The following is a 27,022-nucleotide window of genomic DNA, read 5'->3' as shown; positions in this document are numbered from 1 at the left end:
CCTTTCATGTAGGACTTAGGAATAGTTTACATTTACTAAATGCTTTAAGGAAAATTGATTTATTGACTTCGTATTCTACCAGCTGAATTTTTTTTTTTTTTTACTTTAATCGTTTTTAATTAAGAACTAAATTCTTCCAGTAACTCTTAGGTCTGACCTCAGTCATTACCATAGCAATACGTGGAACGATTGATATCCTAAAGAGTGTAGACTACATATATTCTCTCTTTTCCATAATTTTAATACCTGAATGAAGTAGTAGGAGCAGCACAAAAGGAAGAACATTTAGCTTTTAGTTTTTCTGGGGTTAAAGGTGGATGCTTGGGCAGATTTTCTCTTTGAAGAGCTCTTCTCAAAGATAATTCAGGAAGTACTGCCCTCCTCTCCTGGCCCAGCAGCTTAAACCCGTACTCGAGGAGCAGCTAATGCTTTTTCCTCGTTGCAGAAAAACAGGCAGGGCGTAAGTCAGCGTAATTGTTGTCCAAGTGAGGGTAGTTTTCTTCAAAATAATTTTCCCCATTGATGGAGATGGATTTCTAAGTCAGTGTATTACTGAAAGGGGTAGTGGAAACACTGCAACTGCTTGACGTCACCTCAGAAAAGAACTCATTTTAATAATGCCATTTCTTGTCATTTCATTCTTTTTGTTAGATCTTTTACCCTTTTGACATTAATGTGTACTCAGACATCTGTGTGCAAAGTGACAGGAGATAAATTCCTGGGCTGCTTCCACCCTGAACAAACGAAATACGTTACCCACTTAATCTACTCAACAGGCCGTCATTTTTGTTTTCCAAGAGGCCAGCCTTCAGAATCTGCTGTAGAGTCTAGTTATGAATAATGGCAGATTCTCAGTTTTTGAGATACCAGTCTTGTTTGGAGAAATCCCACGAGACTGAAGTGTGGGTTTGAACATGAATTTGGTGCCTTCAGGGGAGAGTTTTGCAGTCGGTACAGATGGGGGGCTTTGAGTCCTAGTCATAGATGCTCCGCGCCTTTGCGTTCTTCACAAGGGCTCTCTGTGCCAGCGCTGTGTGCTCCCCAAGAAGCAAGTCTGTGTGTTACAGCAGACTGCACCATGATGTCACTTTTATTTCCATAAATGACTCATGTGTGAGCAAAAATTGGGGAATAGTGTTTTAAGAATATGTTGGCATAGTAGGGGATTTAGGCAACTCATTTTGCGTTTTCTAATTCTATTAAAGGCCAGGAGGTCAAATATTTAACCTCTTCCAACATATCTGCTTCCTTTCCTACAGAAACAGATGATTATGCTGAGATTATAGACGAAGAAGATACCTACACCATGCCCTCAAGTAAGTAGGCTTCTGATTTTGTTCTCGTTCAGATTTGACAGTATTTAACTTTCAAATATCTCACATTTAAAAGTTTTAGGTATTGTTTTTTAGAACTATCTTTAATAGCTCATTAAATGCATGACAGAAATATTCTCTTCAACCTTTAGAATTCTGTTTCATATTTGACTAAGTCTAAAGTCAGAAACCTAAAGCTCAAATATCTGTAGTAAGTCTGCTTAGTTACAGGTTTTTCGTAATCTTGTTTCCTGACTCTATGGTAATACAACCTTTATTGATGACAGAATATCCTCTCTGTAGATGATTGTATTATTTAAAGTTAAATAAATATATACACATGTCTATTCACTTCTTTGAATACACATATTCAATGAATTGCATTTCCCCTTTGAAACTTTGTTCTTTATTGCCATTGACTAACCAGTTAAAAAGAGCTTCCTGCCTCCAGTGCAGCCAGTCCCTGCAGCTCAGGATGGGAGGTGTGGAGAGGGAGAGGCTTCAGTTATACCCTTCCTGCTGCCTAGGAACGCCAGCATTCTGCTTCTCTCTGTTGTGTGCTGCTTCTTGACTGAAGAGAACCTGGGAAGCCCCAGATCTCGTATTGGAGGATATAGTCCCAGATCTTGAATTGGAGACACACTTGAAATTTCATTCACATTGAAAAAAATGTTGTAGGGGCGCCTGGCTGACTCAGTCAGTAGAGCATGTGACTCTTGATCTCTCAGTCTTACGTTCAGGCCCCATGTGTGGCATAGGGTTTACTTATAAAAAAAAATTTTTTTTTTTTTTAAATGTTTTAAACCAGGGCACCTGGGTGGCTCAGTCGTTAAGCGTCTGCCTTCAGCTCAGGTCATGATCCCAGGGTCCTGGGATCGAGCCCCACATCGGGCTCCCTGCTCGGTGGGAAGCCGGCTTCTCCCTCTCCCACTCCCCCTGCTTATGTTCCCTCTCTCGCTGTGTCTTTCCCTGTCAAATAAATAAATAAAATTTTTAAAAGAAAAAGTTTTAAACCTCCCTCTTAAAGAGGCCCAATTATGAGTCTCCTGTTCAGCCTCAGAGGCCTTAATAAGTCAACATCTGAGGTCCTGATTTCAGTAGAGCCGTACATATTTATAAAATACATGTTTTGGGTACTTTATTTACCCTGTTGTGTAACGATTTTGAAAGATGCTCTCATTTAGATTAACTGTACACGTTGAAGAGGCATTACCAACATAGACCTGCATTATCCCAGGTGCACCCTGAATCCCCTTGTAAGAGCTCTTGTGTTTAGAAAACAGTAGGAAGAGCTGAAACCTGGGCATTTTGACTTGCAGTAGCAACATGGAAAATGTTTAAATTTAGATTAGCCCTTTAGTCATTTATACATCCCTGCAGACTATCCAGATTTGTATTTGTATACTTATTATTCAGTGTTGAGTAGTAAAGGTCCAGACCCCACAAAAATGAGTTATCATGCAGGAATTTATGAGATGGAGATTGAAAAGCATTGTTGACATTACATCGAGGTAATTTGAGGAGATTCAGTTTGCTTGTGTCTAGTCCTCTTTTTTTTTTTTTTTTTTTTTTTTTTACTGATGTTTGTGGTTAAAATATAGCAAAGTAAATGTTGAAATGTACTCTTGGAGTTTGTTGTTGTTAACCTAATTGCTATTAGTTATTTCTAAGCAAGGTCTTCAATTTTTTTCTCCCTTAATTGCAATACAGAAAGCTATGGAATAGATGAAGGTAACAGGATTCCTTTAAAATAACTGCATTTGCTTGCAATTGCAACCTATGGAATGATGTGGGATGTTTCAGTTTTCAGTTAACTTTTATCTTTAAACTACTTTCCATTGGTTTATTCATGCTGTTAAACCAATGGAAGTACTAGCTAAAGTGATTTTAAAGAGGAAAAGAACCATCTAAAATTTGGGTTGGATTTTTCTGTATGGTTTAGAATTTGATAAATCAGGGAGAGATTTTGAAATATTTGACTATCGTTTTATTCCATTGGCGGCTACACTAATGGAATGCGCACAGTGTGGGTTGTGCAGACAGGTTTCCCGGCTGGAGGAAATCAAAATACTAAGTGGTTAATTGGATTAGAATCGATTGACGAGGTTTCTAATGGGTATTTTACTTCCGTGTGCCTCAGCAGCCTACTAAATAATTGGTTTTGTATAAAATCACAGTAACTTAATACATTAATTGGAGGCAAATGCTCTCAAAAATATAAAATACTCTTCATGTATAATGTGATATGTTCAGCCTTGATTCCAAGTCACCTGATTTTGAAATTAGTTTTTAGAAGTGACCTCTTTAAACTCTTTTAGCTCTGTGAATAATATAGATAGGATCATAAGAAAGTGGAAAACTCTTAAACTTTTAAAACAAAGTTTCTCGTGACACAGTTTTTTTGTTGCCTCCATATTTTCAAACCAGTTATTTGTTAAATAATTGCTTTAAATAACTGTGTTTTTTAGCCTTTCATATATTAATACCTAAACTAATAGCACTGATTACTTAAGCATATAATACTACTTGGAGAAACTGTTTAGAAAACTATCAGATATAAACTAAATCAACATTAAAAATATGAAAAATCTACCTTTAATAGAACTCACATGGTTTTGGTAGTTCACGCGATGCCGTAACAGTTTATGTAATTCCTTTAAAAATACCGTTTAAGAGAATTCCACTCTGTTTAAAGCATTTTCATAGAATGATGTGCCACCAGTGCGATTTGTACTCAGGGATGATAATGAAACAAAAAGCGCATCAAGTGTAATTTCGACATTTGGAATATTGTACTTACGTATATCGTGTTTTGCAGCCAGGGATTATGAGATTCAGAGAGAAAGAATCGAGCTTGGACGGTGCATTGGGGAAGGCCAGTTTGGAGACGTCCATCAAGGCGTCTATATGAGCCCAGTAAGTCCTCTGCGGCGACCAGAAACCTGAGCTACTTTTGACTGTTGCCTCTTGTCTTCATGAGTCCTCAGTTCTTTGAGCTTGTCTTTTACAAAGCTCGTCATACATGTCCGCCTACTTGCTATATTCAGAAACAGAAAAATGGCACACTAAGCTGTTAGAGGGCTGGGTCTGTCTTTTATTCATTTTAATCTCTCAGCCTCTCTCCTCAGTAACAGATTCCACAGTGATTGTTCCATTGCACAGAATCGACAAATAGATGACCAGCGTCAACAGCAGGTGGCCAGTATTCTTGCTTACCTGCGTCCTCAAGAAAAGAATATTCATTTACCCCAAACGGCCCTGCAAAAGAGATCAACACATTTAAAAAATTTTTTCTTTAATAAGAGCTTTCTTGTATAAATGACATACTATAAAATTCACTTCTTTAAAACATAAAATTCAGTGGTTTTCTTAGAATATTGCTAGAGCTGTACAGTCCACTGCCCAGTCCATTCTAGAACATTTTCTTTGCCCCAGCAGGAGGTCCCCACATCCATTAGCAGTCACTCCCATATCACCCTCCCCCTGGCCCCTGGCAACCACTCATGTGCTTTCTGCCTCTGTAGATTAGCCTGTTCTGGATGTTTCATGTCAGTGGACTCATATGATATGTGGCCTTTCATGATGGGTTCTTCCCGTTGGCATGTTTTCAGGGGTCATCTACATTGTAGCGTGTATCAGGACTTCATTTCTTGTCCCTGCCAAATAACATTCGATCGTATGGATAGACCACTTTTTGTTTGTCCATTTTTCTGTTGATGGTCATTTGGGGTGTTACCATGTCTTAGCTGTTACGAGTAATGCCTCTGTGAACACTCCTGTACAGTTTGTGTGTGAGTAGTTTTCAGTTCTCTTGAGTAGCTATCTGGGAGTGGAATTCCTGGGTCACGTGGTAACTGTTCCACTCTTTGACTAACTGCCAGACTGTCTCCAAAGAAGCTATCCATTTCCATTCTGAGCAGCAGCGGGTAAGAGTGCCCATTTCTCTGCATCCCTACCAGCACTGGTTATCGTATGTGTTTTTATTAGATCGATAATTTTAAAACAGAGGGTGGCTCAGTTGGTTAAATGTCCAACTCGGTTTCAGCTCAGGCCTTGATCTCAGGGTTGTGAGTTCCAGCCCCACGTTGGGCTCCACACCTAGCATGGAGCCTACTTTAAAAAAAAGAGAAAATAATAGTACATACTTGCTCAAGGAACTTTTTTAACTAGAATAGTAACAGGTGTACACAGATGGTGCTAAGAAGGAGTGTACAGACTGTCCCCAACTTACAATGTTTGGAGTTAAGGGTGGTTCAACTTAGAGATTTTTGACTTTATGATGATGCAAAAGTGACTTGCATGCAGTAGAAACCATACTTGGAATTTTGAACTTGGATCCTGTTGAAGGCTAGGGGGATGCACATCCCCTGTCCTTATGCAGGGTGGCGGCCGCGATCGTGAGGGCCCATCACCAACAGACTGACAACCATTCTGCGCCCACACAGCCGTTCTGTTTGTCAGTTTCAGTGGAGGAGTCAATAAATTGCATGAGCTGTCAACACTTCATTATAAAGTACACTTTGTGGGAAATGGTTCTGCCCAACTGCAGGCCCGTGTGAACGCTTCCACACATGGGTGAGGTGGCTGTGGCTCAGCTGTGTTGTTTGGGAGGTTAGGTGTATCACACGCACTTTCAGCTCAGGATGTTTTCAACTTATGATGGGTTTATCCGGACGTAACTCCATCGTGAGTCAAGGAAGGTCTATGGTAACACAGATGACTGACCTTCTGTGTCACCCCTGCTTTGGAAACTGCAAATGGCATTTTTCCATAGTAACTCCATATCTGTCACTTTTTCACGTCCTTCACACATGCACTAGTGACACAGTGATCATTACTTTTGTAACCAAAGAGCTAAAGGGTTTTTTTTTGTTTTTTGTTTCTGTCAGGAATAACAGACAGTTGCCACCAATGTCACTAAACAAATTAGAGGTTCCATTTTTTAAAACTTCAGTTTTGAAAGCCTCTGCCTTTGTACTTATATACAATTCTATCATTGATTATGTATTTCTAGCTGTTAACTTCTCTTCAGTTGTTTTTTTTTTTTACTCTGTGTTATCTTCCTAATTCTCCTAACTCTGTTCTTTGGGGCAAAATGCAGTAGGAAAAGCCCTGGATCTAAGGTTACTCAGAGACTTCCTAACTCTTAGACTTGGCTGCACCCACCTGAGATGGGAGGGAGGTGCGGCTTCTTGACTCGGGATTCTGGCAATTGAACTCGGTACCCTCAGAGCTCCCTGCAGTCTCTAGAATTCAGTGACTTACCAGGACCACACAGATAATGGCAGGGTTCATGGGCTTGATTTCATGCATTTTTAAAATAACTAATCCAGGGGCGCCTGGGTGGCTCAGTCGTTAAGCGTCTGCCTTCGGCTCTGGTCATGATCCCAGGGTCCTGGGATCGAGCCCCGCATCGGGCTCCCTGCTCAGTGGGGAGCGTGCTTCTCCTTCTCCTGCTCCCCCTGCTTGTGTTCCCTCTCTCGCTGTGTCTCTGTCAAATAAATAAAAATCTAAAAAAATAAATAAGTAAATAAATAAAATAATCCATTTCAGTTATGAAAATACAAGAGAACCTTTTTTTTAATATCCATTGCCTAGTGTTTATTAAATATTTGTTGAATGAGTCCCAGCCCCCAGAAAAATACCAGGGTTCACACTTTTTGTTGAGTATCTTCCTGATACATGTTGTACATGAGTGTTTATTTTGTTTTTAATGTGGGTGTCTAATTTTATAGTGCAAAGGAATCTACTCATTTCTTGGGGCTCCTATTAAGTCCTTTTTCCAGATTATGTTCTTTAGTGTTCTATAAGATCAAGTAGCATTTCTTCAAGGATTTTTACTAATCATCAGACTGCAGCTCAGCACACATGTCACGGCCGGGAATCTGCCACCGGAGACTCCAGTAATTATTTCAGCAACAATTTCTCAGTCACCTACCATGTGACAGTGAAGTGATGGGGATATGAAAATGAACAAAACAGGCACAATTTCTGCTCTCACGGAACTTAAATCTCTCGGAGACAGAAAGGAACAGACAAAAACAAATTGTCGAGTGGGGAAGAAGTGCTCTGAGGAAGCATGGGCAAGAGGAGGTCGGGGTGCTCTCCCCGTGAGATGGCAGAAGAAGACCTTCTGATAGGTGACCCGGAGCAGAGCCCTGAAGCAAGAGGGGAGCAGTCCACAGGAGGCCAGTGTGGCCACAGTGGTGTGCGTGGGGAGGGCCACGGAAGGAGAAGAGACGGGGTCGGGGACCTGGAGTTCATTCTCAGAGCTAGTGAACATGGAGTCCCATCTGGAGGCTCGTTCACACGCACTGTTGCCTTCATTTGGCAGGGTGATCGGGCTTCTTTCTTATCATTTGAACCTCTGCTGATCACTTGCACATTCTTTCATCATTATTATCTTAGGCTTAAAAAATCTGCTTTTAAATCTTTTTCTCTTAATGAATCCCAGAATAGCCCTTCTCTGGATTTATTTAAGTCTTTTAAAGGTTCACTCGTTGTTAATAATTTAGAGCCTAATCATATCTTTTATGGAGGCATACTGGACACCAATGTGGTATTTTCAGGGACATTGAAAAGACCTCTCTCTCCCCTAAATATTGCTTGTATTTTAAAGGTTTTTTAAAGTCACACCTTGAGCAATAACCCAGCTCTGTTTGAATCTGCCTCTTTTTAAAGGTTTTTTAGGCAAAAAAACAACAAAAAACCAACTTTGCTTAGGTTCTGGTCTTGCTCACTTTGATTTTTTTTTTTAATTTTATTTATTTGAGAGAGAGAATGAGAGAGAGCATGAGAGGGAAGAGGGTCAGAGGGAGAAGCAGCCCCCCCGCTGAGCAGGGAGCCCGATGTGGGACTCGATCCCGGGACTCCAGGATCATGACCTGAGCCGAAGGCAGTCGCTTAACCAACTGAGCCACCCAGGCGCCCCTGGTCTTGCTCACTTTGAACTGACTTCTCCAACATTCCAATCTCTGTGTTTGAATCTGCCTCTTTTTAAAGGTTTTTTAGGCAAAAAAACAACAAAAAACCAACTTTGCTTAGGTTCTGGTCTTGCTCACTTTGAACTGACTTCTCCAACATTCCAATCTCTGTGGCCAGCCCCTCACAGCTCAGCACTCCCCAGGCTTCTGTCCAGTTTGGGGGCAGACAGCCACAAGTGCTACTCCACGGACAGATGCCAAGATCCTGGTTCTGTTCACATATGGCCCCTTATACAGGTGCCCCCCGCAGAATCTTAGGTCCAGCATCATTTGAAACTGTGAGTTTTAGAGAGCAGGACTTTTTGGCATGTCCTCAGACTGTCTTGCTTAAGGGATCATGGACACTCTTTGAGTATGAATTCACAGGATTGATGATGGTTTTGTGGTCTTACAGAAGTTTCTGTTGTTGTTATTCAGAATTCCTGTTAAAAAGGACATTTTGGGTCATTTCTAGATTATACCAATTGGCCCTGTGTTTAGATGGAGGTAGAATTCATGGTCCTGGTCCTAAAGAAGTTTACCATCTAGTTAAGGAAAACAAAGACTAACTCATTCAAAGCAGAGTAGTTACATCTTAGCGTGGTTTATGGCTAGCACGTCTAAGAAGGCTCTAAGCCCGGACATTTAGCAGACAGACACTCTGTGGTAGCCCCGACTGTGCTGCAGGGACAGGCCACCGTTACCACCTGGAATCCTGCATGCAGGCATGCCTCCTCTGCAGGTTAAGAAAGCGACCCATGTCTGTGTTAGAGTCATTTTGCTGTTTATATTTCTCTTGTTTGAAAATGTTTAGTATTCTGGAATCATATGGTATGCAATTAGTGTGAAATCTAAAATTAATACAGTTTAAGGTATTTTTAAGATATGCCACAGCTGACTTGTAAATGGCATCTGCATTCAAAAGAAAGGTTTTAATAGCGTTCATTAACTCTGCAGATAACGTACTGAGCACCTACTGTGAACTCAGTACTGTTGTAAGGGGAACTTCTTGGCAAACAAGACAACAAGGTACCTGTGTCTTGAAACTTAAATTTCAGTGATGGGAAATAGTAATGATGTAAATGACAGTGTACATTATGTGTATATTGTAATATATAATAAAAATGTGTAGAATAGTGACATTGCAATAACCTGAAGGGCCTGTGGCGCGGACAGTTCTGTGCTTGGAGCTTGTGGTGAGGGTTGTGCAGAGCGGCAGGGAGCTAGAGTGCAGGGCAGGCGGCTGGGCGCTGTTTTAGACGGGACGGTTTGACCAAGGATCTCAGCACAGCTTTCCGGGGGAAGAGCTTTCCAGTCAGGCAGAACAAGAAGGGCAGCCATGCGAAATGATGTTGGAGCATAGAAAATAAGGCTGGGTGTGAGAGGTTTGAGTAAAGAGGGACGCTGCGGGGGGCCACGACAAGAGGGCTGACCCGGAGAGCTGACGGTTTCTTACTTCCGGTCTGTGTCTGAAGGCCTGAGACCCAACATAGCCAGTGCGGGTGTAGTCCAAAGGGGAGGAAAGAAAGCAGTGTCCCAGCTCAAAGGTAATTGGGCAAGAGGAACTTCCTCTTATTTAGGAGAGGATCAACTTTTTGTTCTATTCAGGCCTTCAGCTGATCAGATGAGGCCCACCACATTAGGGAGGGCAAACTGCTTCACTCAGTCTATCAGTTTGCGTGTTAAATCCATCCAGAAACACTCAGAATATGCTTGACCAAGTATCTGGGCACGCTGTGGCCCAGTCCCCTTGACACATAAAATGAACCATCATAGTGGGATATCTGGAGTCTTGTTTAGGTCGTATCAAGTTTAAAGTAACTTCGCTACATCCTCGTCAAGACAGGGCATGGGAGGGTTGGATATCAGTCTGGGCTGAAAGGCGAAGTGAGGACTGGAGAGAGAATCTGGAAGTCAGCGTAGAGGTAGGACTTGGCGCTCAGTGAGGTCGCCTGGCATCGAGCCGGCCCCGGGATTGAGCCCTGGGATGTTCCCGCCCTGAGGAGACAGGAAGCAATGTCTTGTCTTCCCACTGTCCTCCTGGCCAGTCTTCTCTGCCTGAGGCTGCTGTTGACGTGGACAGCGACTCACGACCCAGTAGCAAGGACTCTTCTGAGAGAGCTTGGCAAATCCAGGCTTCATCAACACTCGAGAATCTAGAGTGGGCACCGCTTCAGAGCCGGGTCTGTGACATCCATCCCGAGCTGTTGCCACCCACTGCTGCTCATCACATACACATTGCTGCGGTCCCTGTTGCAGAGGGGACATGCCACTTACAGCAGGACGACCTTGGGCAAGCGGCTGAACCTGTCAGCCTCTGCCGACCTGTCTGTAAAATGGGTATCCTGGACCTCCCCGTGCCTTGTCAGGCTCTCTTACAGATAACCTGTAGGCCCAGTGAGATAATTTACAAAAAGGACAGAAAGGTTCAAAACCTACTGAGAAAACTAGTGACAGCAAGACTCTCCAGCCCTCCTCCGGGGCCTCGTGGCTGAACGCTCCTGACGCCTGTGTGACGGCGCCTTCGTCTGTCCTCTCCCCTCTCGGGACCCCCTGGTGAGGGGGTCCATTCGCCGTGTTCTCCGGCTTCTCTCCCTCCCACCTGTCCTCGTCTCTCCTGCCTCCTTAACAGAGTGCGGGGCACCTTACGAAAATCTCCGGTGTGAAGAATACGTGGTTCTGGCAGAGACAACGTAGAGCCAAGGATAAGATAAGCAATTAAGTTGCTAATTATAATCATGCGTGGTATTCCGTCGAGGCTTGGAGTGACCTCATTTCTTGTCTTTCTTAAGCTCTGTCTTTTGAACTCGTTCAAGAAAGCGTCGGCTTCTTCGGCAAGCAGGTCCACACGCCTTCTTGGTCTCTGTCCACCTTGCCGGTCACCCTCTTAGTCTGCTGCGTGTCTCCCCGTCTCCGCAGGGTGCCCGGGTGCGGTGCTCACGCCCCCGGCCGTGAGGATCTCCTCTAGCCCGAATCGGACCCTGAACTCCGCCCAGATTCTCCTTCCCCGCTCCCCTGTGCGCCACGCTGGCTCCCTGCCATCTCATGCCGCCCACGTCCCAGTCCTATAGCTGAGCTGCCTCTTCCCTTTGTCTCACCAGAAACCTGAACTCAGCGTCTCAACACCCCCCCCGCCCCGGGCTTGTCCCGGCCGCCAGCCCGTCGCCACACCAGCCCTCAGGCCCCAGAGGGTCTGTGAGCCCGGCTGTGCCCCTGGCCAGCTCTTGGCCAGTCCCACCCTCCCTCCTTTGGTTCTTCTGCCCTGGTCTCTGCCTCACATATCCTGACACGCTCCTTCCTCGCGTCCACAGCACTGCTGCCCACTAAGGTACCCTGTGACCCGCTGGTTTCTTGTGTGTGTGTTGTCAGTTCTTAGTGGGAAGGTAGCCTTGAGCAGAACAGGGAACTTCGCTGCCTTTTGTTCCCTGGTATATCCTGAGCATCTGGAAGGCTGCCTGGCACGTAGCAGAAAGTGAATGTTTGTGGCACAATGAGTGAATGAATTAACCTACAACATATTAATGTGCCTGGACTTTTTTTCTGGGAAATTTGTAGAGTATTTGAAGTGTTCCTCTCTTGAGATTTTCAATTCTGATTCTGTCTGGTCCAGAATCCACATAGTTGCCAAACACACAGCTTTTCATGAACGTGCCCATTGATTCATTAAGAGAAGCTCTTTTTGCATGTGTGTGTGATTCTGAAATTTCCCTAACACAGGAGAATCCAGCTTTGGCGGTTGCAATTAAAACATGTAAAAACTGTACTTCGGACAGCGTGAGAGAGAAATTCCTTCAAGAAGCCTGTAAGTTTCTAGAAATTTCTGTGGAACCCCATGTGATTTTTTTTTTTATCTGTGAAATACAAGCCGTCTCTGAAGAAGTAAGAAAAATAATATTCTGACTTGTCTGTGACGACTACAGTTACTATCTTGCCTTGCAAATTAATACCTGTATCTGCAGAGGCACATATCCACACGTTGCTCCAGGTAAGCCACGATGTTTGGGGTGTAAAGGTAGACAGGTCTACTGTCCCCGTATCCTTCGGTACCTGTGCCGTTGAGCATCCTGGCACTGGGATTGGGCAGATGTAGAAATGAGTCCAGCCCGGGTGCCACCAGGCGCTAGAGTTGGGGGTGAGCAGGACAGACGCGGTCCCTGCCTGAGGGAGCTCACAGACCAGGGAGAGAGCCGGGACCATGACCGGTGCCCCGCCCCTGCTGCACTGTCGCCCCTTCGGCTCTCCGCTCACACGTACGGGATGAGACTTCGGGGGGGGCCATGTGTGGGTGGCTGCCCTCTGCTGAGTGCACACTCGTGGAGAGCCAGGACCTTGTCCTGTTTGTACACATCTCTTTCCACCTGCCCTCAGGCTGGGATGTCCTTCCTACTTTCACATCTGACCGTGTGCTTAGAGTAGTTTTTCCTCAGGAGGGTTTGTCACAGGACCACGTTTTCTCCTTCCTAAGTATTTGAAACTAAATAAACGTTGCCTAGAAATGAGTATTGCCCCTCTCTAGGCTTTAAGCTTCACGGGGCTAGGACCGTGTCTGCTGTACTCACTGCTCAGGCCCAGTGCCCAGCATAGCACTGAACCCATGAGAGGCGCTCAGTGGACACTGGTCCTGTGATTGAATCTCGGTGTCCTTCATTACATGGACATGGAACAAATGCCTTCTACCCTCCATTTCAGGAAATATTTACCACCCAACAGTCCAATAAATTAATAAGTCATAGAGTAAGTCATATTGACCTTATCAGTATCATTTTCATCAAAATCGTATTGTACTTTCATCAAAATAAAGAAGTCTGTCTTTAATCCTGTTCCCGTATCTCTGTATCCGGTATCTTAAGGATGAGACGAATCCTGGCAATGACTTCTGTCTCAACTAGTTTATTTCTACAGAGCGCCTAGGCCAAGAAAACACAGAACACATCAGCCACCCTTACCTACTACTCTATCAAAAGAATAACCGTGGACAACTGTTTTTCCCTAGTAACGATGCGCCAGTTTGACCACCCTCACATTGTGAAACTGATTGGTGTCATCACGGAGAACCCTGTCTGGATAATCATGGAGCTGTGCACGCTTGGAGAGGTACCCTGATCCTCGGACCGGGCCTGGCGGGGCGACTGCCAGCCCATTTGTCACAGTGTCAACGAAACGATAGTCTCATGCTTGGCATTCGTTCAGCCCACCCTGGGTGTTTGGTGTCCTTTGTTTAAGAAAGGAGAGTGTGTGAAGGGTACCCTTGTGGTTTGGGCTCAGAGACTATAGCGTCTTCATCATTAAATTCCCAAGCCATGCCCTAACTCAGTCCTGAAGGCAGTGGTGACCAAGTGGTGCTTTCTTCCTCTCTGGTGCTACTGCCTACTGGTAGCCCAGGGATCCGAGGATGAAAGAGGCACTCTTAATGGAACTCAGATAAATTAATGCTGCGTTTAGGTAAATCTGCAGTAACTTATTCTGTTTGAGAATTCATTTTATGGTGTCTTTCAGACCAACTGATACTAGTCACAGTTTCTTTTGAAAATGTGAGTAACACGTGTGGACAGATCTCCTTACTTGACTTTCTCCAGGACACAGAAATTCCTTACTTAGGGTGTCACCATCACCTGGAAACTTGTTAGAAGCCAGATTCTTGGGCCCTCGCCCAGGCCTGGCGGATCAGACCCTCGGCAGGGCAGGCTGGGCCCAGCACCTGTTTTCCGGGCCGCGCTGTAGCCTGCCTGCTTGTGGATGAACACAAGTCAGTTTTCCAGGTGTCTATACTTCACTTACTGGTACTAAAGCTCAGTAATTTAGCCTGAAACATTACTTACATTCCTTCTCTAATTTTAAAGGACACCAAACACAGTTTTGCTTTTCGTGGAGATTTAGGGGTTCTGCTTAGCAGCCTCTCGAGAGCAGTTTGGGTCCTTGCACCTCTGCGTGACAACCTCTGCCTCCCTCCCCCTGCGGGCTCCCTGCTGCTCTCCTCTGCGCTCGATAACCTAGTTTGCTGGATGAAATGACTTCAGGCCTCTACAACATCTCTTCTTCCTCTGCCCCACCTTTCCAAATCAAACAGAGTGCTTACATACATTTTTTGTTCACAATATTTTTCTGCTTTTGCTTTTGGAGAATTTGCCAGTTTTCCTGGCTTAAGCTATTACTAAAACTTTCTCCTTTATGTATAGATTTTGTAGAATTAGAGTTCAATCATCTGTCTTCCTTTGCCATGCTAGCATTTAGCTGAACTGATCGTGACAGTAGTAATAGGACTGATAAGCCCTGTGGGGTAAATACCAACACCTTTCTGTACCTGAAACTTCCTGGAGGAGGATGGGAGAACTTCTTGCCTCCCCTTCCTCCTCGTCACCTTATCCTCAGGTCTGCCTGGGGTACAGCGAAGTGTGGGGTGCAGGCATGCTGGCCGTGTGAGGGGTAACTCTGTCTGTTTGTCTCCCTAGCTCTTAATCTAGTGGTAGTTCACACTTCTGTTCATTTCCTTGCAGCATCTTTCTGTATTTTTTCAGAAATTTGTCTACAGTCATGAAGATTTCAGTTTTATAATAGGATTCAAATAAAGAATGATTAATCATAATTTCTGAGCTAGTATGTTTCATTCTGCCCCTTTGTTTTAGGGGAGAATTGAAGCCATTCTCATAAAAGTGTATTTGGAAATGGGCAGCGTTGTTGAATGTAGCTCCTTTGCTGTTGATTTCTGTTCTCTGTCACTAATTCTTTTTTATCTTGGTCACTGTTCCAAAAGCTGAGGTCATTTCTGCAAGTAAGGAAGTACAGTTTGGATCTGGCGTCTTTGATCCTATATGCCTATCAGCTTAGTACAGCCCTCGCGTATCTGGAGAGCAAAAGATTTGTGCACAGGTAAGATCCAGTCATAAAGCTGGTCAGCTGCCCTTCGGAGAGGGGACAGGGTGGTAGTCGGGAAACCAGAGGGAGGAGACACTCGCTGGGCCCTGTGATTCTTCGTACCACTGGACTCTGCCATATGTAGACAGTGCCAGAAAGTCAGGCAGCACCTGTCCTGGCCCAGGGAAGACCCATGGCCTGTTTGTACGCAGTTAGAGGGTTTTCCTCACATGGAAACATTTGTTTGCTTTCAGGCCATTTCTCTCTTCTGCAGATGCTATTGAGAGACTGTACACGGCCCCAGAACAGTGAGCGTGTAGACTAAAACAGACACCGTCCCGGGGATTCCCCAGACCCCAGAGGGTCATGAGTGACGTCTGTGGGCATTCTGTGGAATTTCTGTTTCTCATCCGGGTCCCTAGTTTGAATGCCAGGGAAAGCCCTTACAGTTTGCCCACTACTTTATTACCCAGCATGAAAATAAATTCCGTGAGCAAAATCATTTACAAGGGTTTAGATGATGGCTTTTATTTTGGGCAATGAGATCTCTTAGTAGCAGCAGGGTTACGGATCTCAGTCGTGCGTCCCTGTCTGTTAGTGGAGGTGGTAATGTGATTATGTGAAAACTAATAATTCCTTTTTTATTTCTTATTCGCAAATATTTGTTATTTGAGAGTATACGTTGCTGTCGTTCAAAATACTGATTGTCATATTAATGAGTAAATATCTGCCAAAAGGAATATATTTGCAGTTAAATCATAAAAGTGTCTTTTTTTCCAGTGTGTAATAAATCTGTTTGCATTGTCTATAAGCTGTCTTTCAAAGTACCTATCAGTATGTCTTTATGTAATATAGATGAGTTTGTGGGTTTGTTTTTTCCTTGTATTAAAGTTTCTTATCCCAAATTCTTCCTTATCAGGGACATTGCTGCTCGGAATGTTCTGGTATCCTCAAATGATTGTGTAAAACTAGGAGACTTTGGATTATCCCGATATATGGAAGACAGTACTTACTACAAAGGTAAGGAATCAGAACAATAAAGAGGCAGTAAGCTCAGAATCTTTAATGATTTTTTATTTCTTAAAAAGCTGTGTCCTAATAAGCTCAGCTGATTTTTGACAGAGGCATAAAATAAGTTCAGTAGAAGAAAGACAGCCTTTTCAATCCGTGGGGCTGTTCCAGTCAGACATCCAGAGACAAAAAAATGGACCTCAGCTTGACTCACCCCACATTAACTCAGAGTGGATCATAGACTTAATTATAAAACATAAAGCTATAAAACTTTTAGGAAAAACATAGGGGTAAATCTTTGGGATCTAGGGCTAGACAAAGGGTCCTTAGACTTGACACCAAAAACATGATCCATAAAAAGAAATACTTGATAGATGGGACCTCATCAAAATTAAAACTTTTAGTTCCGCAAAAAACCCTGTTAAGAGGGTGGAAAGGAAAGGTGCAGACCTGGAGGATATTTGCCAGGCACAGTGCCCGCCTACAACCACAAGCCTTTCCACAAAGGACTAGTGTCCACGTGTCACTTGTGCAGTGAGCTCTCAGAATTCAGCAGGGAAAACAGAAACCAAGAATATGACGTGGACAAACAGTAGAAAGAGAGGCTTCACTGAAGAGGATACGCGGAGGGCAGAGAAGCCCAGGCAGAGGCTCAGCCCACAACGAGGTAACATTGCACACTTGTCAGAATGGCTAAAATTAAAACGAGTGATAACGTCAAATGCTGGCAAAGATGCAGAGAAACTGAATTACTCAAAACTTGCGTGTGAGAACGTACAATGGTACAGCCACTCTGGAAGAGTTTCGCGGATCCTTTTAAAGTTAACTATGCAGCTACCATACAGTCCAGCAGTTATGCTCCTGGGTACTTACTTCTCGCAGAGAAAGGAAAACTGACATTCACACAAAACCTGCATATTGAATGTTCATTGCAACTTTTATTTCCAGTAGCCAAAAATTGGAATCAGCCCAGACGTTCTTCAACTGGCAAACATAGTTAGACACCTCACACGAGTGGGGCCGGGTACATTGACTCGGTGGAAGCAATCAGACTGAAAAATCTCCAATCTGCTAACTCCAGAGACTTTGATCAATTGGTTTTAGAGCTGAAATCCAGCTCATGTGGTTCTCCTTTAATTTTGCCAATTTTGGAATCAGTTTGACTTGGGTCTTTAAATTATTGAACAAATATTTTTATTAACAAATGTTCATATTCCTAGTATTTCAGCTAAGGTTTGGATTATAAATCCATATTATGGTCTTAGTGTATATTCTAATTCTTACTACCACTTTAAAGAGCCAGTTTCTTTCTCCGCTTTTTAAATTCTTATATTGTGGCAAAATGAGGCCAGATTTTTACGTACAGAACTTGTTTCCTTCATTTTATACCATGGCTTATGACTGTTCTCTTTCCATATGCCTTCTGTATACTACAGCTTGAAACACTTTTAACAGAGATTTTTCTGCTATGTGAAAGAATTCTTGGGTTGTTCATTCATTTCAGTTAGTCATTTAACATAAAAATGACCAAGCCAGCTCTCTGCTGTTTTTAAATTCATTTCCTATCCAGCTCAAGCCCTGACGGGTCCGGGTTCTGGACTCCCACTAAAGAGCTGACCTCCAAACAGCATGATGACTGAGGCTTCATATCACGTAGACAGCATTTAAAATGAGCAGTTGACAAATTCATGTATTTGTTGTCAGCTCAGGTCAGTAAGTGCAGATTCCATTAGGCTTCAGGAGAACACCCCCAAAAGGTTGGGGATCCTTTATTCACGACGCAGGGGTAGAGTAGTTGGTTTGGAAGGAATTGAACAGAGGATTTGACTTCACTTGTCAGGAAGGTGCTCGAAGTTAAGTGGGAAAAAAGAAATGACTCGAATGAAGTCGTCTCCTGATCGAAGGTGCTCAAAGGCACGTGTTGCTCACAGAAGGAAGTCCAGATGAGGCTGGCAGAGCACAGGCACCTCCATGAACCGGGGCTCCCCCACTGTGGGCTCCCGCGCCCCTGCTGCCTTCTCGGACACACCGCTCAGCTGTGGGCTTCCTCTGCTCCCAGGGCATCCGGCATTTACTCAGTGTCTGTGTCACACCCCGTACCCTACCGTTTAGAATTAGAACTCCTTGAGGAAAGGTACTCTGGGCTGTTCCTCTTGTATCCCAGCAGCTGAAGGAATGTTCCGTGAGGTGGTGAGTTTCCTTTATGGCACAGAAGGAAGGTGTGTTAGACCCCTCAAGAGAAGAACGATTTAGGCTCACCCAAGAAGCACACACTTTCATTCCATCCACCGCCTGTCCTGCCCTTTACATACCAGTGAAGCTATAGCTGTCAGTCCTCGTGACGTAGTCCATATCGTGCCTTCGCGTAGTTGCTAAAATTTGTAGCTCCCGAAGTCATACTCACAGTGCTTTCCTAGTCACGTGTTCGCACGCACGGAGCAGCGGAGGACCGAGCCTGTCTCTGCGGGAGGATGGAAAGGGGAGGGGGCGGGGCAGGATAGCTTGAGCCCCTCTGGCCTTGAACCCCCGCCCGGGCACCTGGCAGTGGGGTGGCCGCAGGTAAGTCACCTAACGTGTCTGAACCTCGTTTTCTAAAGAAATGAGAACCTACCAGGTTGAATTGTTTTCAGGATTTAAGATTGTAATCTGTGTGAGACGTGTATGCGCATGTACACACTTCCCCCAGGAACAGTGGTTCCGTGGTTGTGGAACCGACTGGGTGTCGTCAGCAGAGGTTCCAGCTGGTGGGTCAGGATCTGTTCCATAACCAAGCTGCAAGCTGCAAGCTGGGAGTACCAGTTAATGGGGCTGCCTCGCCCTCCCTTGTCCCCCGCTTCTCCGCACAGAGGAGGGCTGCAGTGCTTTGTTTCCCTGCCACAGGCTAACCAGATCACTCCAGACGACCTCACCACAGCAAGGAAACAAAAAGTAGTTCTTCCAAATAAACAGAAAGTCCAAAGGGTCAGATATTTAAAGCTTTTTGTTTTGATACTAAAAGTCTCAGCTAGCTGTAACTTAGATCCTTGAGCAGATAACAAGGAAAATTCACTTTCTAAAATTAATCTTCTAGCTTCCAAAGGAAAATTGCCAATTAAGTGGATGGCTCCAGAGTCCATCAATTTTCGACGTTTTACCTCAGCTAGTGATGTATGGATGTTTGGTGAGTATTTTGAAAAGTTTTGTGTTTTTAAATTGTATTTCGTATACTCTACAAAACAGACTTGGCCTTAGCTCTTTTCGGAGGATTTAGGCTAGTCTGCCTTCCCTTGCCTGACCGCTCCTTCACAGACGTCCTCTTGGCTCATTCGACAGTCACCGGGAGCACATGGAGCGCCAGCTTTGGGGGTGGCTCCTGTGAAGGCCCGCTGTCTCAATCCGCCTCCCTTGTCCAGGCCTCCCTGTCTCCCGGTGCCATCTCTGCATCCCTCCCTGGGAGCGGTCCTAGCTCTTTCCTTCTCTCCTCTCTTTCTCCCTGCCATCTCCTTCGTTCTTTCTCCGTGAATGACTTTAAGTGGTTGACCTGTCCTCCGGTTCTGTGCTAGCCCTCAGCTCCAGAACACCCATCGTGGTGTTTTCCTTGTTGTCCTGGACTTCAGCCTCCTTCCTGACTTGTCTCAAGGCTTGCAAGTTTGATCCTTTGTCTTCTGTGGCGTCTGTTCTAACGCCTACTCTGTGCCATCCTGCCTGCTCCGAGCCGGTTGCTGTCCTGCTCTGGGGTTGTGGTACCTTCTGACTGTGACAGCATGGCCCTCGCTCATTCGGCACTACTTACTTCAACTACTTCATCAAATTTTAAATCACTCTCCCCTTTCCATATGGATGATACTCCTTCCCCACCCCACTCTTCTGGTGTCACTCCTTCCGCCGGGAACACGTTGTCCTAACACCCTGTCCGCCGGTGAAATCCTAACCTTCGGCGTCACCTGAAATGTCCCCTCTTAAAGAAGGCTTATGTAGCTGGTATGTCTTCCAGGCATAACCTCCCTTCCTCTGTGTTCCCTGCACTTCCTCTCTCTGCCGTAACACTCACACGTTGATCTTGTGGACAGTCTTGTGTGCATGTGTTCTCTGCTAGATTTTAAACTACTTCAGAAGAGATGCCCTGATAAGGTTATGTACCTTTTTTCCCCTATAATTAAAAATAACATACATCAAGTGTGTGTTATTTTTCTTCTGCTTACTTGCTGTTGGTTTCATCTAGTACCCTAAGTGATAACAGGTGAAGGAAGGAGCTTTTCGCCAGAGCAGGAAATAGTGTGACGCGGTTTAGAAAGGGCTCTGGGGGTCCGACTGACATGACTTCACTTCCCAGGACCTCGCTCATCCGCTGTGTGACCCAGAGAGCCAGTTCCTGTCAAGGAAATTTCAGTTTTCAAAGATTCTAAGATGGCCTGTTTTTTTCACATTGTAACTTCTCTGGAACTGGCGTCCTAGATCAGTGGCATTTTATAGTCCGTGTTAGTTGGGGATGTGTCTTCTGTGGCCTCCTTGCCTGCACTCGTATGGACTTTGTTCACCCCAGTGTTACTTCCTTGTCTGAATGCGTTTGGTAAGAATAAAGTAATTCCAGGAGGTAACAGAGGATGGCGCCATAACTTAGTTGGCAGTATTTTCCCCCATTCTTGGTCATATAAAAATAATGTTGTATTTTATAATCAGTGGCATCTTAGATTTGATCAAGTACAGCGTTTAAAGAAATGTAAAGTGTAAGGATAATATATGTAAATTTCAAAGAGGGGATGCCAGAAACATATTAAGGTGTTGGAGAAATGATGCCTGGCGCTGTTGTCAGTAATGATGTCATAATTTCTGGTGAGAAATGCAGAACTAAGACATTATTTTTGTCATATACTCTTCACTCTGGAATGACGAGAATTTGGAAAACGTCAGAATGCCATTCATGTTGGTAGGATAATGTGCCTTGCTTCCTTTGAGGCACACCCCGCTGTAGGTGCTGAAGACACTGAAGCAAGGTGCCTCTCCTCAAGCCCGTGACACGGTGTGCAGGGAGGACGGGGCCCGAGCCGGGGCTTGCCCGGGGCCGGCAGGAGGCACGCACACAGAAAGAGAAGCACTCGTGTAGAAGAGAAGGAAAGGGGCTCTAAGTGTGGGGCGGCTAGCACAAGCAAAGGCGTGCGTGCCAGGGTGGCAAGGCTGCCAGATCAGCCTGCGAGACATGCGAAGCCACCCACTGTCCCCGCCAGCCGGAGCGTGTGGTCGTCATTCTCCACCTTAGGTTCTGTGCGCTCGTTTACTTTCAAAATGAGCTTTCAAGTGTTGTTCAGAGGACACCGAGAAAGCATGTAGTCTGCAAGGGTGGAGTGTGAGTGAGGGGTCTGTGGGCAGGGCCACTGCAGCCCAGGGAGTCCAGAGCTTGCCCATGGGGACATGGACCCCCTGACCAACTCGTGCATAAGCTAGATGACAGTGCCGAGTGCACCCTAGCCAGGCATGGGCTGCCTCGTGAAAGGAGTCTGAGTATTCTAAAGGTGTAAGGCTTAAATTTTAGTATTTTCTTTTGGTAGGCCTCAGGTCAGCTGCTGTAATCATCAGCAGGCTGGACTGCAGTGGAGGGCAAGGGAAAATTCATTCAGCCCATTTTGAACTGGTTCATTAAACCGTGAAGAATCACTACCTGGTGGGCCATTTTCTAATACAGGATTTTTAGAGAAATAAAGCTCTTAGAAAAACTTGGGGTTTTTTTGGAAAATAACTTAATATTTAATTATTTGCATCATATTAAATTAATATTGCTATTCTTATTTATAACAGAGTTCATTGAATGCTGCTTTATTTAGCCGATTTGCCCAAAATCACACAGCTGGTCCTCTTGTGCCAGCTATGGAATTACTCCTGAAATGTGGGCATTCTTCTCTTCCCACCAAGTTCACGGTTCTGTTTTCATTCCCACTTCACAGGTGTATGTATGTGGGAGATACTGATGCATGGTGTGAAGCCTTTTCAAGGAGTGAAGAACAATGATGTGATCGGTCGAATTGAGAATGGGGAGAGATTACCAATGCCTCCAAATTGCCCTCCTACCCTCTACAGCCTTATGACGAAATGCTGGGCCTATGACCCCAGCAGGCGGCCCCGGTTCACTGAGCTCAAAGCTCAGCTCAGGTAGGAGGGGGGGAGTGAGGGCCGGGGCTGGGGCAGGCTCCTGCGGCTTCTCCCATGCAGTCGTAGCGTTTGAGGTCATTCTGTCAGGACGGCCAAGGCTAACCTCTTCTCCGGCAAACATAATTACTTATTAACTGGTTTGCATTTATTTATGCCTTGCTAGAATCCTCAGGAGATTATATCTTAAAATCTTAATAAACTTCAGATTAGGATCAGATCTCTCATCCCCTGACTTCTGACTGAGCATGGCTTACAAGATCCATGAGAACCTGGTCCCCAGTTGCCCATCCGGTTCCGTCTTCCACTCCTCCTCCATCTCCAGCACGCTCCTAACTGCTTAGGCTTCTCCCAGCATGGCCCGCCATCTCTCACGTGCTGTTTTCTCTCCCGGGGACTCCTTCCCCCAGCTGTGCCACCTGCTAACCACTTCTGTGGTCTTCAGAATCCAGCTCAGATGTTAGCTCCTTCAGGGGACTGCCCTGGTTGGCCCTGCCCCCAAACAGATAGCCACTCTTTGGCACCTTTTCGATGCTACTGTTTGTTGTCATCAGAACATCCACATGACCTATTCAGCTTCCATTTCATGGTTCCTGATTTGTGCCAGCCACGGCCAGACCCAAACCTCCAGTAGCTCCCAGTTCCTTAGAGGGAGCACGCAGGGACCTGTTAGTGTGCTGAGCCCCTCAGAGTGTCTGCACAGAGTTGACCGTGCCCCCTGGCCTGGAGAATTTCTCATTTGCACGTCTGGGTCCCCCACCGGGCTCTAAGCTCTCCATGGGCATCACTGTGTCTTACTTGTTGCTGTGGCCCCGGCGCAGGCGCAGGTGAGCACTAACACGTGCTCAACAAACAGTTGTCGAATTGAAGTCTAGACTGAGACTCAATTCTGTAATAAACAAGGTATTTTAATGTGGTACATACACATGGGAGCGTTAGCGTGTAACCAGCACCATGGTGTAACGTGTGCCGTATCACCTGTCTTCATATTTCCCTGATGCTGTGCGACATTTTTAAAACTTGGTGTATCTTCATCTTTTTTCATAGAAAATTACCAAACATCAGGGTCCAAAAGACCCCGGTGGCTCCTCTGGCCCATCTTGTCCCCCAGTGCTTGAAGCCTTCTAGACTGCCTGTAGCCCCAGCTCATCTTCAGGCAGCTCAGCTTGCTAGCCAAGGCTCCGGGCAGGGAGCGTGTTTCACGGAAGAATGAAGGCTAACCGGGAGAGGTAGAAAAGATTCACCCAGTCAGGAATTATTGGCTAAGCTCCCACTTTATTCTAATCAGGTTCTGTGGACTCAACCGTGAACAAAACACAGTCCTGCCCCCAGCGTTTGCAGCCCGGTAGGGGAGGTGGGTCAGCCGTTCGTCACCATACGATGAGCAGCACACTGCGGAACGGGCTCCTCCTTGGCCCCGTGCTGCGCACCTGCTGGCCTGGCCCCACCCTCAGGGCCCCATAGACAGCACAGCTCTGTCTTCCATGTGACAGTCCTTCGGGTGTTTGTACACAAAGCTTTCTTCAAGCTAAAAATCTCCAGGTTCTCAATTCTCATACAGTTCGTGATACGTGCTCTCACTTACTAGAGCTGGGTTTTGAACATGCTTTATTTCATGTTTTGCTCATACATTTTTTTGTTCCTCCTTGATCTTTCCTCAGAATTAGACAGATTATGTCCTTGAGATTCCTCCCTCTCTGACACCAGTTCCACCGCTCCACCTGCCTGCCTCCCAGACCCCTCCTTTACGCCCCGACCTGCTGCTCCTCCGCGGTCGCCCTGCGTGTTGCGCGTCCCAGGCCGTCCTCCTTTCTCTCAGTATGCTTCCTGGGCCGAGCCAACCTCCCACCTCCGTCTGTCTCCAGCTTTTCCATCCTGCCTCTTCTCACAGGCCCAGAGCCGCGTTCGCATTGCTGCTGAGCGCCACGTTCGTCCTAAAATAAATCTGTTGCCTTGCCTCCCGGGCAGCCCCTGGCCCTCACCTTCGATAGGCCCCAAAGGTGCCTTTGTGTTCATCTCCGTCTCGGAGTGAGCAGGAATTCCTCGCCGCCGCCAGCTGGGCACCCCCTCCCCTGCTCCTCCACCTGGACTGTCCACCCATCTGGCATGGCCCCTTAGTTGATCTTCTGAAACATTGCTGTGGATGAGTGGCTCCCTTGCTCGAACAGCCCTCCGTGGGCTCCCGTAACTCCTGTATCAGGTAGAGGCTCCCAGAGTAGACTGAAGATTCCTTCCATCTCGGCCCGATGGTGTGTCCCCGCCCCTTTCTCACACTGTGACCACACTAACCCGCCTCGGCCTGGAACTCCTCCTTCTCCTCCCGCTGAAACTCTACTCCTCTTTCTCGGCTGCTTTCACACGCCGGCTCCTCCGTGGCTCCACAGCCGACAAGCCTCCGCCCGCGGAGTCTCCAGAGCACTTTGTTCTTCTTGTCGTGCTCACCCTGCGCTGCCCCAGATGGCTGCCCCGTGTTCACTGTGAGCAGCACGAGAGCTGAGCCTGGGGCCCGGTCTCTGGGCCGAGAGGACTACAGCACCTTTCCTGCCCTCGAGGAGCTCACAGTCTAGTATGTCTCAGCCCTACTAGACTGAGGCTCCTTGAGGGCAGGGATCGTCATACTCACCTCGGTGCCGCGCGCACCCGCAGGCCAGGGGCCCGCGCACAGTGGGGCCCCACAGCCGCTCCAGTTATGGCTTCGTGCGTGACCCTCACGTCAGGGTTCACTGAAGGCCTGTTCCTTTAGGTAAAGTAGTTCCAAGAACTATCCAAGGTGAATTTTTAGAACTAAATATAACAATTTCATACACACACGCACCCACGACTATATAATATGCCTAGGCTGTGATTTATGGATCTCTTCTGCAGTTAGCACAGGCCACTGAGCGTTAATTTGTTCTGTGTTTTTCTTTTTCAGTCAGAAATGGAGTTTGACTTTGCATTTTATATATGTGTAATATGGCTACCAAAGAGGCCAATAAAATTTAACTTCATAATAGCTTGCTTGGACATTTATAAATGGTAACAGTGTGTCATAGTAATTAAATAGATTCTTTTATCGAGTTTTACAAAATTTTTACTATATCAAAGATTGTTTAACAAAGTAATAAACTTCAGGCAGTTTACCCCAGAGGTCAGTTAAAAATGTTTCCCAAGTCCCATCCTCCATGTCTACCTTAAAAGAAAATAATTTGGGGTGCCTGGGTGGCTCAGTTGGTTAAGCGTCTGCCTTCGGCTCAGGTCAAGGTCCCAGGGTCCTGGGATCGAGCCCCCCATCGGGCTTCCCTGCTCAGCGGGAAGCCTGCTTCTCCCTCTCCCACTCCCCCTGCTTGTGTTCCCTCTCTCGCTGTGTCTCTCTGTCAAATAAATGAATAAAATCTTAAAAAAAGAAAATAATTTGAATGGACTCAGATCACCATGGGATCCCACGCAGCTGTGGGCCATACATTAGTTTGTCTGTTACTCTGAGTTGAGAGAAGTGGCTCTCGGGATGAATCTTGTCCAGCAGAGTCAGACAGCACTTGGGTCAGGCTTCCGTGGGTAGATCTCCATGACTCCAAGCATCTGTCCTCCTCACGTCCCACTTTCTTATTCGTAGATGTGAATCCACAGAGAAGGACGAGGAGGTGAGTCTGCGGGCAGCCTGGTACCAAGTGTAAAAGCTCCCCAGTAGCAACACCCTGGGAAATGACTCCTTCTGTGTACCGTGGCGTGCTTGCCCTGTAGGACTGACAGGCTGTAAGAGTGCCCCAAGTAGCTTTTGAATGGAAAAATCACATAATCCCTGGTTAATTCAGTTAATTCTTTGATAGCTGCTGTGCCAAGGAAACCACAATAAGCAGCTTTAGTATCTGCCCTTGTGGAGCTTATGCTTCCCAGGAGTGAAAGTAAGCCTGTCTGTTTCAGCTAAGTCTAGGGAAACATGTTAACGTGTGCTTTCTTAAATCCTTCTTAGACAAATGGGGGAAATAAACTAATAAAATTATCAATTTAAAGTTTTATACCATATTTTTAAAACTTTGTATTGACCTAAAAAGGTGTGAACATATAAATATGCCAAGAAGTAAACCGCTCATTGGATTGTCACAAATTGGGCACACGCACGTAAACAGCATCCAGAATAAGAAACCAACACTGCTACCGCTCCAGAAACCCGCCAGATGCCCCTTTCCAATGACTGTTCGCCCTTCGAGGGTAACTGCTAACCATGCATCGGTTCTGCCTACTTTTGAACTTTCTGTAATTGGTACCACTCAGTATGTCCTCTTTTGTTCTTGGCTTATGTTATTCAGCATTTAGTTTGAGATCATCCATGGTATCAGATAATTGCACCTCTTTCTCCTTGCTCTGTGGTGTTCTGTTTGTGAATATCCCATAGTTTATTCATCTGCCTGGTGGAAATTTAGATTCTTTCCAGCTTGGAGCTGTGAAGGCCACTGCTGTGTCTTTTTGGTGTGCAAGGGTACAAGAATTGAAGTTGGGTGTGTATCCCAAGAGCTAGCGGGCATGCACAGGTGTAGCACCAGTAGGTCCTGCTGGTTTTCCAGAGCGGATACACCAGCTCTGGTCCCAGCAGTGAACAGAAGCTCATTGTTCCAGCCATAGTGGTTTTTAAACCTTTGTAAATTACTCCTTGTTTCTAGGCTCGCTGTTTTCACATAGGAAGGTTAGGTAAAAGAATATAAGTGATAAAGAATATCACAGTTAACCTGAACGTTTCTGTTCTAAAGAACGCTGACCTAGTAAGTATCACTTTGGAAGACGCTC

General features: G+C 45.6%; 1 protein-coding gene across 18 annotated transcripts in view; it reads left to right on the top strand.

The window, feature by feature from the left end:
* The window catches only part of PTK2 (protein tyrosine kinase 2), a 255,266-nt gene that overhangs the window by 181,721 nt on the left and 46,523 nt on the right, over positions 1-27,022 (top strand). For 12 of the 18 annotated variants that reach the window (XM_027572051.2, XM_027572041.2, XM_027572005.2 and 9 more), the window contains 9 exons: positions 1,260-1,316; positions 3,024-3,044; positions 4,132-4,229; positions 11,993-12,077; positions 13,269-13,369; positions 15,027-15,142; positions 16,047-16,147; positions 19,209-19,298; positions 22,057-22,261. In XM_027572051.2, the coding sequence (XP_027427852.1) occupies positions 1,260-1,316; positions 3,024-3,044; positions 4,132-4,229; positions 11,993-12,077; positions 13,269-13,369; positions 15,027-15,142; positions 16,047-16,147; positions 19,209-19,298; positions 22,057-22,261 (874 nt within the window). The remainder of the gene's footprint in view (positions 1-1,259; positions 1,317-3,023; positions 3,045-4,131; positions 4,230-11,992; positions 12,078-13,268; positions 13,370-15,026; positions 15,143-16,046; positions 16,148-19,208; positions 19,299-22,056; positions 22,262-27,022) is intronic. The other 6 variants (XM_027572038.2, XM_027572028.2, XM_027572021.2 and 3 more) reach the window with 1 other exon arrangement.

This window comes from Zalophus californianus, chromosome 4, assembly GCF_009762305.2.
Source record: "Zalophus californianus isolate mZalCal1 chromosome 4, mZalCal1.pri.v2, whole genome shotgun sequence".
In the NCBI taxonomy this organism is placed as follows: domain Eukaryota; kingdom Metazoa; phylum Chordata; class Mammalia; order Carnivora; family Otariidae; genus Zalophus; species Zalophus californianus.
This window is presented reverse-complemented; position numbering and strand designations above follow the sequence as displayed.